Here is a 16,624-nt window from a genome sequence, read left to right as displayed (position 1 = left end):
CACACACACACACACACACACACACACACACACACACACACACACGATAGCAAAAATTAAAAGAAGAGTTGATTTGAAGAACGTTTATTAGTTGTAATAAATACATGAAATACAATGAAATTATTTTACGTGAACATTCGGACGATGCTCCTGCCTGAATGGTACGAAATCACCGATTCGAAACGGACAGGGGTTTGGCATTACGTGGTTTGTAACCGGCTGCATCGTGTATATACATGCATTCGTATACGGAAGCTGTGCAGGGCCGCACTCGCAATTCTACATAGAAAATGTATGTGTTAAACTTTTGCATTAGGTATTTTTTTTTAAATTTGTTATACTATGACTAGACAATTATTATAAGTAACTTATAGCCCTGAAGGCACGTATGATATAGAATAAATTGTAATCGCAGCTATATATATGCAATTTGTTCTTATAAAGCTGTATTTATGGATATGTCGCTGCGAATACAATCTCAGCGATTTCAACCTCGTTAATACTTATCGAGGTGTGATCATATGCATGTAAGCGCGCGTGCGTGAACGCCTAATTAATTAACCGAAACGGACGCCAACGCACGCAGGGATGCGTATATACGCTTACATCGTAAACTGGAAGAGTTCTAATTTATTACGCGTGCAACGCGTGTATTTATAATTCGTTTATAGAATAGAATCGTATAACAATAAATGTATTGTATATTATAGAGATGTAAAAATACGGTAAAATTCAATCTTACAATTACTTACGGTAAAATTGCTGTAAAATGGTAATTTATTGATAATTTTGATAAAATTTGTTTCTTATAATTTTATGCAACAGATAGACTGTATTTTCGTTCTTATGTATAAAATTTTAAAATTAAATGATATATATAATATACTTTATTCTTCTATTTCTATCATTTAATTAATTAATTTATTTATTTATTCATTTTACAGGGTTATTCTATATTTTTACTGAAGTATTCTTGCAATGGTGCAATTCTGCAATTATAAGTTTATTTTATTTTTTATATATATTATATAAATATATAATTGATATATTTTTGTTTGATATATGTGGTTATATTATTTTTGTATTTATTCTAGTAAAAACTAGACAGTCACTAAAATTAAAATAGCAAGCAAATAAAAGTATTATAATGAATTTATAAGGTATGAGAAATATAAGATTATGTACCTGTCACACTTTTTGTTTTCAAAATTAAAAAATTTATTTAAAGTTTTTCTATTTACTCCGTAGGCTATAAATTTAGAAGGTATAAAAAATATAGTTAACTTCTTAACTTTTAAGAACTACTGTACCTGTCACACTTTTTGTTTTAAAAATTTTAATAAAAATTTATTTGAAGTTTCTCTAGTTACTACGTACCTATATAGTTTCTTAATTATTCTATCAGTATGTAATTATGTAGTATCGAAATGAAAAATTAAATTAAATAGTGTTTTTCAACTTTTTAACTTAATGACTAAATACTCTTAAATCAAATTACTTTATCTTTATAATTTTTTTAAATTACCATTTTACCAGCCTCCATAAATTACTGACTAATTTACCGTAAATTACCGAGTAAATTATCGTAAAATTTGATCATTTTCATCTCTAATTGTATATGATTAATTTCAGGCGGTTTTCTCGGTGACATTGCACTGCCAAATATTAAATACGACACAGAATGGCGCGAGCAAAAATTAAATAAAAGCTACTTGGAAGAATTGAAAAAATATAGAGAAGAGATATTAAAAGAAGGTCTACAGGTGGAAGAGGAAGGTTTGACAGGTAATATAGGTATAATATATTATTTGAAAAAATAAATAAATATATAGAGAAATGCAGTAATAAAAATCTTTCTGTAATAAAAATCGTTGGAATACAATACTGACACTTCCCAATAGTTTTTGTCACTCTACTCAATCATGATTTTATAGTTACTTATAATTTTATTTAGGGTCGCCGCTGGCATATTTATGGCGTCTTTATGCAAAGGAGATTTTGCCGTATTTGTTAATATTTTTATTTATCAATCTTTTAAATAAGATATGTTTTTAAGCATGTATTGCAACTTATTACAACGTTCACAGAACTTCTTTACTCATACTGATCGAATTTTATTTTATTAATTACTGTGAGTTTTATTACATTTTTACTTGCGATTGAGAGCGAATTTTAATTTTTAACTTTGTAATATATTTTCACCGTCTTATTTTTATGTATCTAACATTGATAATGATCCAACAGGGATCGAAACGTTTGTGTTTGTTTATATTGTTCATTGCCGGCATATTATAATTTTATATTGTGACTACATGACATATTTATTTTGTATTTTTTAAAACATCACTATTTCCTAACGACTTATTCTTAGGCTCGTGGCCCCTTTTTCTTTCATTTTTTTATATGTTTTTAAATAATTTCTAAATATATATTTAAGCAAAGCGCTGCAATTTAATCATGTTATCTTTTTTTTAGAACAAAAATGAGAAGAATGAGAATTTATATTAGGAATTGAAAATTTTTATTTTTCAGGGCCATATTTGATGCCAAAATTGTTTTATGTGTATGTATATGGCTCTGCGTGTATTGAAAAATTTTGATAACATTATCAAATAAATGACTATCTTTTCCAACCAGTAGTTTTAACTTTTGTAATTAGATTTTTAATTTCTTTAAATTAATATACAGTACAGTATGTTTCGAAAGAAATTAAATCTGGCAGAATAAGGGTGCACACGCAATTGGTGTTACGAATGTTTAGAATCGATTTTGAATCTTTTTTGATCCTTCTTTTTTTACCCTTCTTTTGTGCGCGCGCGCAATCTGAGTTTTTTTTAAATATATATATATATATATATATAAATAAAATTTAATTCTCAAATTTTTCCTAAATAAAGAAAAGATTTCTTCTTCTAAAAAATATTTTGTTAATAAAGATCTTGTTGGGGTAAAGATGTCGAAAAGTAACCTTGAAAATGTTCACATTTTTTGAAAGGCTAATATAGAATAGTAAAAGGCTGGATTAAAAATGCAGATTGCTGATGAAAAGAGTAAAAATATGATTGCAGATGGAGGATTAAATTTAATTTAGCGCCCCTCTTGTTAATGCACCTTTGTACAATGCACAACTTGCACATCTGCTTGCGGCGGCCCTGATTTTACTTTTAGCGAATTTGGTTAGACATACTAAGTGCGCACTGGTGCATATTAAAGCTGTTGTATACTGATTTAATCTGAGTGTAAAAGAGTAAAAGGCAAATATTTTAAATTATAAAATACATATTTTAACAGTACAGTAAAATGTATTGAGAATTTCATGATTTAATCTGTTTCTTATATTCTATTAAACACAATTTGTGCACGATGACTTTAATATGTATAGTACGCACTGAGTGCGTCTAAGGCCGGAATCAGACTACGCATGAAGAATGAGATCGAAAGATTGAAGTTTGACCAATCAGAACAAAAGGAATCAAAATTTTCTTGTCCTCATTGGTGAAATTTCAATCTTTAATTTTTAATCTCAATCTTCAATGCATAGTCTGATTCCGGCCTAATCAAATTCGTTATTTAATAAACACAAAAATACACACATACGCACACCTCGAATTTGTAATTTTAAGAAATATTTAATTGTATCTATTACACACTACTCAAAAAAATTAAAGGATCACTTGTTCCACCCTGCAAAAATAGGCAAATTTTGAAATAGAATAACTTCGTCAAAAATCATCGTATCGAGATTTTCAAAAAAGCATTTTAAAGCTTGAAATCTCTATTTTTCAAACTTGTACTTTAAAAAACCATATTACTCATATTTCATAAAGTTACACAAACATAAATAAAGATGCATCAGATCTCAAAATTTTTTACGAAATTTGCGAAGTTCCATATTACTCCATTAACTATATTACTCATATTTCATTAAGTTACACAAACATAAATGAAGATGCATCAGATCTCAAAATTTTTTATGAAATTTGCGAGGTTCCTACGGAGCCAAGTAAAAATTGTGCACAAATGCGGTTCACAGTTTTCGAAAGAGTAAATCTTTACCTTTAATTTGCATTTTTGTTGACCTCTCTATACGATTTATTTTCACCGAGTTATTCAACGTTGAAGCAAAAACGACCCTTTTTGCTTCGACGTTGAATAACCAGGTGAAAAAAAATCGTACGAAGCTTCATAAAAAAAGAAATTGAAAGGAAAGGTTCACTTTTTCGAAAAATGTAGACCGCATTTGTGTACAATTTTTACTTGGCTCCGTAGAACTTCACAAATTTCGTAACAAATTTTGAGATCTGATGCATCTTCATTTATGTTTGTGCAACTTTATGAAATATGAGTAATACGGTTTTTTAAAGTACAGGTTTGAAAAGAAGAGATTTCAAGCTTTAAAATACTTTTTTAAAAATCTCGATACGATGATTTTTGACGAAGTTATTCTATCTCGAAATTTACCTATTTTTGCAGGTGGAACAAGTGATCCTTTAATTTTGTTGAGTAGTGTATATACAGGGTGTTAGTTAAGTATGTTCTCAAACTCAACAGAGCGATTCTTTGGTTTATTTCAAGTAAAAAAGTCCATATAAACATGTGTCCTAAACGGCTTAGTTTCCGAAATAAAAAAATTTAACCGTGTAATAATAATCTGTTTATTTGAAAGAAATACAACTTGAACTAGACAAAAACTAGTCAAAAACAGAAAAACAAAAACAGGCTTCAGTTCTTCTGATGAAATAAAACAATTAGATGAATTGTTGAAAATGTCCACCTTGCGCCATGATACATCCATCGAGCCTTCTTCTCAAAGATTGACGTACACGCTCAAAGATACCAGGTGTGTTACGTATTGCCTCGCATGAAGCAACTATTCGATTCCTCAAATCATTCTCATTCTCAGTTGGGGTGGTATAAACCAATGATTTCAGATGCCCCCAAAGGAAATAATCCAAAGGATTTAAGTTTGGTGATCTAGGAGGCCAAGGTTGAGTTCCTGCTCGACCTATCCTGTATTTCGGAAACTAAGTCGTTTAGGACACATGTTTATATGGACTTTTTTACTTGAAATAAATCAAAGAATCGCTCTGTTGAGTTTGGGAACATACTTAACTAACACCCTGTATAGCGAGATATATTTATGAGTAGCTTTCATATTTAACTTGAAGAGAAATGATATTGTTTATTTCAGAGATTCTCCAGTTTAAGAGCAAACACGATGCTAACAAACAGATGCTTCATGAGCACGATGAAATGGTCGTCCAAGAGAAGCCAGAGCCTATCATGATAAATCGAAACCAATATAGTACGGGTGATGAACCCGATGATTTCAGCTTTACTGCTAGAAACGATGATATTAATTCCGCAGTAAAAAAAGAAGGCTTCAAATTCAGGTTTACATGAATTTATGTATTGCAATATTTATTTACTTTGCTATATATGTACGCTACGTGTGTGATATACAAGAATATTTAATAAAACATATCTAATATTTTTAACAAATTTTCTTTTTTGTTGCACATTCTTCAAGTATTGTGTGTGAGGAACATTATAAGTGTTGAGATAAATTCTAAACAGAAAAAAAAAGATATTATATACAGTAAATAAAAATCTCAAAAATGTGCTATGCATGATAATAAATAATACCATCTTTTGATATCTGTTCTCTCTACATATCTGAAGATGAAAATGACATATACCGTCCGGAAATATTTAACGCTATTGTATATTTATTTGCAATTTATAGGTAGTTTAATACATGCGTGTTAACACAAAGTATAAAAAATGATACCTATTATCTGATAGTCCTGTCTATTATTGTGTCTATCAGATTGGAATCCTCGACCCAAGTTTCGAAGAAAAGGCACTCTGGACGACAAACTCATCGACAGCTCTCCAGGAGGACTTGGATATCGAAATCAATGAAAGCCAGACAATCGAATGACGACATACCTCTCGAATTTTCAACTACTACAACTTTAACTCTCGGGGATAATAAATATGTAGGCCACATACATACAGACGGCGTCAAAGAAATATCTACCTCGTTATCTGAAACGAGTACGCAAAAAGTATCGTCAAACCGACGTCGTCGTCATCATCGCAAAAGGTAGAAAGATCAAATTTAATCAAATATAGATATTCGATTGTTATTTAACATATTAACATGCTTGTCCAATCATTCGGTATTTGCGATGTATCGTTTACTTCCTTTGATTCGGTATTTGTTCCGTTTTTCTCCTGCATTGCTAGCGTATACTATATGTATATGCAGTATAGTAAATCTTAATATGTAATTGATAACACAAATTGATAATACTGGTTAGATAGCATAAGTTGATAATGCTAGTTATACATAAAAGACACTGCAGATTATAGTATCTTTCATTGTATATACAATTATATGCAGTACGCGTAATACGCGTTTTCGGATATAATGAAAATAATCGACTCATTTATTTACTGTGAGTGCCCAATTAAATAGTGTAAATTTCAAACATGTAAATTTGCAACTTGACATGGCCTTATTGTTCTTTTACTTGGCTACTGGCAACTGCATCAATTTCTAAGTATCGTCAACGGTATTTCCGCTAATGGGAGCTATCTCGCAATGCTAATAACAATGGATATCGTCGTAAAGCTGGAAAATGGGGTCCGTTACTATCTGTCCCGGCATTTTCAGCCTTCGAACTGCCAATAACTTGTCAGCATTGGCAGCTATGTGTTTTGAACACCACGTATATTTCGTATGTCTGTTTGTCAATTAAACATCAAAAAAGTCCTCCTTATTTTTTAATTATTATTATCTTTCATCCGGAGTGTATCGAATCATTTTGACAATTTTTTAGACTACATCAGCAGTCATAATCTCATATTATCAATGATATAGAATTTGCAATCAGATAAGAGGTGTGCACGCATATAGATAAATAAACCGAATATATGTATATATAAACCGAATATATGTATATATAAACATGCTGAATACGTCAAGAATATGCAATAATATAATTTGATGGAAATTTTGGACAGACGGATCGATAAAGCACCGTTATTTTACCTGGTTTATGAAGTTTGAAGAAATCCGTCGTATATATGTATTTTAAAAAAAAACGTCGCTCACATCCTTTCTAGAGTTTCCATTGATCCCCGTTTCGTATCCGCTACATTCGCGGATCCAGAAAAACTCTTCCCCAGAATTCTCTAGAGCTTCGTTGGGAATACTATACCATATAAGATCATGTTTCACTGCAGTATCAGATATATAGGGCGTAAACATGCGCTTTCGTAAGCCTGTTTCAAAGCTCAATCTACGTCCGGTGCGCTCCCTAATCTCTACGTATGTATCGCGACCCTTTTGAGCTTTCACCCCTATAGGATTAGCACACTGATGTGCACACGTGCGCAGAGTATATATGTTATACGACCATACGACTAACTATACGACTAAGCTTCGCAAAGCGAAACGAAGACTACTATTATGACATATTTAACAAACAACGACTATGTTTTTCTTTCAATTCTCAAGTGTTCGTCTCTCTTGTTAAAACCCTTACTTGATTTCTTCTGGAAAACTATTTTAAAATTGAAGCATACGGTAAACTTTTTCAAACTAAAAAAGATTTATTACGTTAATTGTGCAAAGTGTTATATTTAAATATGTAAAAGTGTCACATATATTATATAACACTGACCACACTCCCATCATTTTTAACAGCAACAATAACGAATATAAATATCGCGCATTTGTCGCGTGTAAGACTTTCTAGTTTTTCTTCCCATCCTCCCCGAAGAGTAAGAGTAGATCGTATCTAGTCATACCATATACATATACATATATATCGTCGAGGTAGTGGAATAGATCGCTGATTTCCTCGCAACACAGCACTATAGGCGCAATGAGCTATGTGTATAAACTATAAAGGAAGCACGGTAAATGCATCTCAACCGGATTTATTAACGTACACTTCTGTACTTCTGTTTCTCACCAAGTGCTTACGGTCGTATACTGCTTAAGGGCGGCTTACACGTGAGACACGCTAATTAATTGTAACGGTTTGTTGATTCAGGAACGCCTTCGCAGCCTTATTTAAGGGCCTGCACGGTGCACCGATTAACTCGATGCCGGTACGGCGTGATATTTCAATTTTCCATACACTATTACGAGACCTTGATAGAGCAGGTGCAACAGCGATCTTTCTTGATCTTCTTAGTGATCTTATTTTAATCACTCGTCCCCGCCAATTCTCGCTGTCGAGTTCACCTCTTACCACAATTAGATAGCTTGCATTACAACGCGCCAATTGATTACATTTACATAATTAGCTAGATGGATTTCTTTTACGCAAAGGAATTTACGAAATAAAATGTAGAAATTTAATATTAACGATATAGAACACAAACCAAAACGATTTTATAAATAACCATCATTGGTTGATGTTTGTTCGACCAACATTAGGTATCATGGATTCAATTAGTTTCATTTTATTCTTCCAATCGCGATACAATCAAATGTGATCTCTAACGTTGCGTTTCTGTCGTAATTGCCAGCGTCAATTGCCAATTTTGTCCGCTCTCGTAAAAAGTTACATGTTCTGCACAGTGCCATTAATTTACGCCTAGCAACTCTCTTTTACCGTTATACTGGCGAAATCGTTCTCCGTTTCGCAAATGCTTATTTTTGAAAAAAAAAAGACAATATTTTATATTATTTTTTCAAATTTGTTTTGCATCACATAGCAGACGTGTAATATTTCTGGTTGCGCAAGTTTTATATTTCTATTGTTGCTGTTGGTTTCGGCTTTACCTACATTTCCAATTATTATTTTTATTTTTATGTGTTTTGTTCGTCAAAAAATAAAAGTATAAAATATTGTTAGTTATATAACGTACGCGTGCTGGAGTCGGAATTTGACGGTACATCCATACGTATATTAAGTGTGTACGTGTGCGTGTATGAATTTGTGCGAACGTACGCAAGCGCGTTGTGTGTGTGTAATATTATTACGCATTATTGTATGTTTGTACGTATATTCTCAGAATTTTGCGGAGATGTCCTCACAGTCAATGTAATCGACGAATGCATGGCCTTATTGTCGATGCGTCGGATGAAATTGTTTCCATACACGATCGACGCCTTCGCTCCATCGAATTCTACGATATAGAACACAAACCAAAATATTTAGCCAACAAAAGCGGCGCATATTTAAGTAGAATACGTCGAGCAGCTACTGCGAGAAAGGAACGAGTGTGGGATCACGGTGTGATTCCCTATGAGATCGATGGCAATTTTTCCGGCGCACACAAAGCCTTATTCAAGCAGGCGATGAGACACTGGGAAAACTTCACTTGCGTAAAATTTGTAGAGAGGGTGCCTAGAGAGCATCCTAATTATATTTTGTTTACGGAAAGACCTTGCGGGTGAGTCGTGCATAATAGACGCTACTACATTTGTCCTTATACATATATATACATACATATACATATATATATACATATATATATGTACATATATATATACATATATGTACATATATATATATATATGTACATATAGCGCGTGACTTGTACAATTTGTTGTCCAATTACACAGGTCCACAAAAAAAGTACCTTGTGCCGGGGTGGAGACCCAGCTATTTTTATGTATTAGGTGTTGAACTTAATTCCTGCCGCTCGCTTAATTTAAAATAATGTTCCACACCTTTAACAAATCTAAAAAAAAATTTTTGTAATGTAATATGCTAAAAAGTTTGACACACTTTTCAGCATATTACATTAAAAAAATTTTTTTTAGATTTTTTAAAGGTGTGGAACATTGTTTTAAATTAAGCGAGCAGCAGGAATTAAATTCAACACCTAATATTTTGAGTCGCTGAATACGAATCTGACATAAAAATAGGACCATCCAAAGTAAATTTTCAATCTAGAGAGAAAAAATGAGTCAAAAAATGAGGAAAAATGGGTCATTTTTTCGCTCTAAATTGAAAATTTGCTCTGGATGGTCTTATTTTTTTATATCAGATTCGTATTCAGCGACTCAAAATACATAAAAATAGCTGGGTCTCCACTCCAGCACAAGGTACTTTTTTTTGTAAGCCTGTGTTATTTTATATTATGAACAACTCTATTTTCGAGTAATTATTATTATTTTAAAAGAGATATATCATTTTTTACATTATTCTTCCTTTTCTCGTAAAATAATTACATACGAGGGTCACTATTTATATTTTGAGCCTAATAATAAACAAACAATAATTTGTCATTTATTGTTTTTCAAAATATTCTCTTTTATGATCTATACACTTTTGCATGCGTTCGAACCACTTGTCAAAGCATTTTTTCCATTCCGCTTGAGACACCTCCAAAATATGGTCTTTGAACGCATCAACGGCTTCTTCTGCCGACGAAAATCGTTGTTCATGCAATTTATTCTTGACGTTCGGGAACAAAAAGAAGTCGTTTGGTGCCAAATCAGGACTGTACGGCGGATGACCCATTAATTCGATTTTTTGTGTGCTCAAATAGTCGGTTATTAGACGAGATGTGTGACAGCTGGCATCGTCTTGACGAAGAATGATCCGGCGGCGCTTGTTTGTTTTCCTTATTTCACTGAAAACTTCCGGCAAACAAATGGTTGTGTACCATTCAGAATTGACCGTTCTACGTTCCTCTAAAGGCACTGTTGCCACATGACCAGTTTTTCCAAAAAAACAGGCGACCATTTGTTTCGAAGTGCTTCGAGCGCGAACAACTTTTGTTGGATTTGGTTCATCTTGAAACACCCATACAGTCGACTGCTGTTTAGTTTCCGGCTCATACGCATAGATCCATGATTCGTCACCTGTTACAATCTTATACACGTCTTTTGAAGCACCGCCATTGTATTTCTTAAGCATTTGTTTGCACCAATCGACACGAGCATCTTTTTGAGATTTTGTCAGATTATGTGGGTATCCAACGAGAACAAACCTTTTTCACGGTTAAATGATTATGCAATATTTCATATATGCTGGTGGAACTAATGCCCAAGGTTGTCTCAATCTCACAGTATGTCACATGACGATCTTGCATTATTAGTTTTTGCACAGCATCAATGTTTTCTGACACAACAACTGATTTTGGACGACCTTCACAACTTTCGTCGGTGAGCGAACGGCGACCACGATTAAATTCGTTATACCAGCGTTTCACAGTGGCAAAGGATGGGGCTTTATCGCCAAAAGTGGAAGTAAGTTGATCGATGCACTCCTGTCTTGATAATCCACGTCGAAAGTCGTAATAAATCATTGCACGAAAATTTTCACGAGTTAATTCCATTTTTTCGCTGAGACACAATTTTCAAGTGACTGTAAACAATACAAATCGCGTTCAAATAACAAAACGTTCTGAAGAAGGTTATGGTCAAAAATGTCAAACTTTCTAGTGGAAACGTCCGATGGTACCTGACAACACTCAGTGTTGCCAAGGCTCAAAATATAAGTAGTGCCCCTCGCGTAGCAATATATACAAGATATATTATCATTTCTAAGGTGAAATATCCTTCTTTATACGATTTTACACTATTATTGCAAAAGGAGAAAAGATAAAGAATTGTGTTCGTTACAAGTGTATGTTCAACGACAAAATAAACTTTCTTGACAGATGTTGTTCTTTCGTTGGAAAGAGAGGTAACGGACCGCAGGCTATTAGCATCGGAAAAAACTGCGATAAGTTTGGTATAGTTGTACATGAGTTGGGTCACGTCGTTGGATTTTGGCACGAACATACTCGACCGGATCGTGATCGTCATGTACAAATCATCCGCGATAATATTATGAGTGGTAAGTAATTTCTGATTTACTCCGAAATTGTGACTACAAGATGCGCGCGCGCGCGCGCGTGTGTGTGTGTGTGTGATTATACAATCGAGCTTTGCAAAAAGAAAATACGTTGTTAAAGTAGAAATAATGGCGAGATCTCAGAGAAGATGTTACAAAAATGATTCCTATCTTTTTAAGTCATTTTCTAAATTTTACTGGCCAAGTTATTTGGAATGAGTTTGTATAAATTTTTGAACACAGATTCCTTTTATTAACAAAGTTATAATTGTAATTAGACCATCGATATATTCATACTTATTACTTATTTATTCATCATATATCTTTTTAAATCATTCTCAAAATTGATCTTGATTAATCTTTTCATTATAATAGATCTGATATGGAGATTTATCAAATATCCAACTGCCACATATTATACAATCCGATGTGAATTTTACTTATATTATAGTTGACAAAATTTTACTAAACATTGTGTAACTTACGCTGTATAATTGAATAAATATCGTAAAACATATAATATATTATTGACACAATGCTGTGCAATAGACAAAAGGTTCATTTGAATTATACGAAAATGTATCTTATTATTCAAAATTATTGCATTGTTTAGACGTACGTAGAAGCTTTAAAAGATTATCAGAAATATAATTATGCTCTAATTGTCTGCATTCTAATTGGCGCTTTTAAAGCTCAAGCTGTGCTCTTATTTCAAAGCTTAAGAGAACGCTAATATAGCATTATAGGGTCTTTATCATCTGAAATTATTTAATTAAAAATATGATCGTGATATTTCGCCAAAACATATTCCATTTTTAATTAATGGTATACAAAAAGTACTTCCATCATTGACCTCTGCAATTATTAACAATACACATGGTCTTAATTTTGAAAGATCGATATGTTTTCTAATATCAGGCACTTACGTTTAGTATACGCACTTATTATCGTTTTGAAAATATTTGTTCGTTACATGCATGTATCGTCTTTATTGACATGTGAAATACAAAATATTATATATTTGGTGTAATAGAAGAGGTTTGGAATATCGAAAATTATTAGAAGATGCATCGACACAGTAGAACACATATTTTATATTTCCTGTGCAAAACAATAATTTATCTGATATAAGCCTACACATCCCACGCACACGCACACACAGAAACTCTTTTTCGGGGCGAAAATATTAAATGTTGTGTTACAGGTCAAGAATACAATTTCAATAAATTGACTGAGGAAGAAGTGAATTCACTCGGTTTGCCTTATGATTATGATTCTATTATGCATTATGCAAAGAATACCTTTTCGAAAGGTACTTATCTGGACACAATCTTACCTATGGAAATTCATGGAAAGAAGAGACCCGAAATCGGACAAAGAATTAGACTGAGCGAGGGCGATATCGCACAAACGAACCTTTTGTACAAGTGTCACAGTAAGAAGCCTATTCAATTGTTTTTGTGCATTTTTGTTGGAATCTTTAAATAAAATAGTTATAAAATTTAAATATTGTTTTAAAAAGAGAGAAAACTTGATATTGAAATATCATATGTATTTATTAACTTTTACAATCAAATTTTTCGATAGCTGACACAGTACGAAATATGTACAATTGATGAAAACAAGATTTAAGATAAGTGAACGTACTAAAATTGAAAAATTAAAAAAATTTTTTCACTTTGTTTCGTTTAAAATATACATGTATGCCAGTGTCGTTTAACTAATTCAGTTTAACCTGATTAAATGAATAAATTTGATGAATTTTTGCAGAATGCGGTAGAACTTTTCAGGAGAACAGTGGTAGTTTTGGATCACCAAATCATCCGAATAATTCTCCATCTGGCGATGGAGAACGGTGCGAATGGAGGATTACGGCGACGCATGGCGAACGTATTATACTAAATATCACGTCTCTCGACATATTCAAAAGCGATTATTGCCGTAGCGATTATCTTGAGATTCGAGATGGGTACTGGTATAAGAGCCGAGTACTAGGTGAGAATTTTTCTTCTTTAAAAAATTAAGTTTGCGTTTGCTTTTGCGTTCTGTAATGATCCCGATAATGCGAATATATAATACATGGAAAAAAAGACATAGAAAAGAGTATTTAGGAAATGTATAAGGAATGCATTAAAATTATGTGTGGTTCTACTAGAGAACGTTATTCGCAGGAATTAGTAGTGATTCTATAATTCTTATTAATAATCTCAAACTCTCCGCTTTCATTTAATTCAGGTCGATATTGCGGCAGCGGTAAGATGCACGAACCAATAGTGTCGAGTGGAAGTCGTATGCTGGTAACGTACGTAACGTCCGCTAGGCAAAGTGGCCATCGTGGTTTCACGGCGAATTACGAGGCTGTTTGCGGTGGTGATGTTGAATTAGATGGCGTAGGACATCTGGAATCACCAAATTATCCAGAGGAGTATCAATCCAGCAAAGAGTGCGTGTGGAAATTGTCTGTACCTCAAGATTATCAAGTGGCCTTGAAATTCCAGTCTTTCGAGATCGAGAATCATGACAATTGCGTGTACGACTATGTCGAAGTGCGTGACGGACATAACAACGATTCTCCCTTAATCGGCGTTTATTGCGGGTACAAGATACCACCAGATATTAAGTCGACGGGGAACAAGCTACTCGTTAAGTTTGTCAGCGACGGTTCCGTTCAAAAGGCCGGTTTCTCGGCTACTTTTATGAAAGGTACGTAAAACAGCAGAAAACAGTAGTAGTCAAGAGCCTATCGTATAATATATACCACACTCTTACGTGTTAATTTCATTGTTATACCTAATGCTGATTCTACAATGAGTCGGTAGTCGATAGTCCTAAGTCTTATCGGTGAAGTTGACCAATAGCCAACTTGTTCGACTAACGCTGATTGGCCAACTTCATCGATTAAGTCTAAGACTTCCGACTATAGACTCATTGTAGGATTAGTATAATAACCTAATACAATAATCGTACATAACGAACGATGTTACTTTAATGTTTAAGAATTCGACGAATGTGTGTTAACGGATCACGGTTGTGAACATGATTGCATCAATACACTCGGTGGATACGAATGTTCTTGTAAAATTGGCTTCGAGTTACATTCTGACGGCAAACATTGCGAAGGTAAGGTGCACCGGTTCTCTCTTAAAATCTCTGGAAAATCTGTTTAATTTAATTAGCCAGTATAATAAGTAAAATTTTCTATTTTAATAGATGCTTGTGGTGGATTTTTCGATGATAGTAATGGTACTATTACGAGTCCATCCTTTCCCGAAACTTATCCAGGAAACAAAAACTGTGTCTGGGAAATTATCGCTCCGCCTCAATTTCGTATCACTCTAAACTTCACACATTTTGATCTCGAAGGTAACAATGTATACCAGGAAGAATGCGAGTACGATTCTGTAGAAGTGGCGAGTAAGCTTGGCGATGACGTTCTTAGAAAACATGGAATATTTTGTGGTGCACGATTACCGCCACTTATCACATCCGAAGGCAACTTTATGAGGATTACTTTTACATCTGATAACAGGTTTTATTTCGTGTCGACTATCTTATAATATCTAGCTTATATATGCAGTATAATATAAGATCTTTATATATTACAGAAAAAAACGTAGCGTTATATAGTTCGTCATGTTTTGATCGATGTATTTACTCATATTATCTCAGCAGTACTTAACTAAGCAATCAATGCATATATGTATATAGAATGGTGTTTGTTCTAAGAAAATGCCCGTTTTTTTCTTTGCTTTTTTTCCTCACAGAAAAAATTAAAAATCAAATTGATTCGTTGTACATATACATATCTACATTGTATACATCATATAATGCATGTATCTATACAATAGAGGAAAGCCCCCTATTATGAGATAGGCGCCTAATATGAGATAGTGGCGTTTCAGCTAAACTAATAAACGCTATCTATATGGGCTGAAAAGTCCCGGGATTTTTCAATAGGTGGCGCCACTAGAAAATGAACATGATTCATTTCGAGAGACTCATCTGTCACTAGTTTATGTATGAAGTTTCATGACATTTCGTCCATTCGTTTACAAGCTACAGTCGTTTGAGTGACGCTACTTTCGCCTTCGTAAAAAAAATGGAAAAACAGGAATATCGCATCTTGATCAAACATTGTTTTTTGATGGGAAAAACTTCTGAACAATCATTGCAATGGTTGCAGAAATGTTATCCTACATCTGCTCCTTCGAGAACAACAGTTTAACTATGATTTAGTGAATTTAAAATGGGTCGTACAAGCACCGAAGACGCACCTCGCTCTGGAAGGCCTAAAGAGGCTACGAATGCGGAAATCGTAAAGCAAGTGCATCGAATCGTTTTGAGTGATCGTAAAGTGAAGTTGCGCGAGTTAGCTGAGGCCGTGGGCATCTCAAAAGAACGGGCGGGATACATTTTGCACGATCTTTTGGAGATGAAAAAGCTATCGGCGCGATGGGTGCCGCGTTTGCTGACCGTCGACCAAAAACAGCAGCGCATTGATGATTCAACGGCCGATTTGTTGCAGCGTAATCGAGTGGACTTTTTTCGACGTTTTGTGACGATGGATGAAAAGTGGGTCCATTACCATACGCCTGAGTCCAATAGGCAGTCTGCAGAGTGGCTAGAAAGCCACGAAAGCCGACCAAAGCGGCCAAAAGACGCTCGGCCGGGAAGGTGATGGCCTCCGTTTTTTGGGATGCGCATGATATAGGCTGCGTTCGAGGAGCGCGCTATCAACGCTATTTGTGTCATACTATCCTTGTTTCACATTTAATGGACGATGAAGATAGAATGACACAAATAGCGCT

General features: G+C 33.8%; 1 protein-coding gene across 4 annotated transcripts in view; it reads left to right on the top strand.

Moving 5' to 3' along the window:
- Positions 1–16,624, top strand: part of tok (tolloid-like protein 1 tolkin) — a 39,143-nt gene that overhangs the window by 9,429 nt on the left and 13,090 nt on the right. For 3 of the 4 annotated variants that reach the window (XM_018512198.1, XM_018512193.1, XM_018512182.1), the window contains exons 2-11: positions 1,633–1,785; positions 5,192–5,393; positions 5,831–6,109; positions 9,040–9,420; positions 11,641–11,819; positions 13,021–13,251; positions 13,587–13,811; positions 14,052–14,519; positions 14,814–14,936; positions 15,027–15,345. In XM_018512198.1, coding sequence (XP_018367700.1) covers positions 1,633–1,785; positions 5,192–5,393; positions 5,831–6,109; positions 9,040–9,420; positions 11,641–11,819; positions 13,021–13,251; positions 13,587–13,811; positions 14,052–14,519; positions 14,814–14,936; positions 15,027–15,345 — 2,560 coding nt within the window. The remainder of the gene's footprint in view (positions 1–1,632; positions 1,786–5,191; positions 5,394–5,830; positions 6,110–9,039; positions 9,421–11,640; positions 11,820–13,020; positions 13,252–13,586; positions 13,812–14,051; positions 14,520–14,813; positions 14,937–15,026; positions 15,346–16,624) is intronic. The other variant, XM_018512207.1, reaches the window with a different exon arrangement.

Source organism: Trachymyrmex cornetzi, unplaced genomic scaffold, assembly GCF_001594075.2.
Source record: "Trachymyrmex cornetzi isolate Tcor2-1 unplaced genomic scaffold, Tcor1.1 scaffold1121, whole genome shotgun sequence".
Taxonomy (NCBI): domain Eukaryota; kingdom Metazoa; phylum Arthropoda; class Insecta; order Hymenoptera; family Formicidae; genus Trachymyrmex; species Trachymyrmex cornetzi.
The sequence above is the reverse complement of the archived record's forward strand: the minus strand, read 5'-3'. Positions and strand labels throughout refer to the sequence as shown.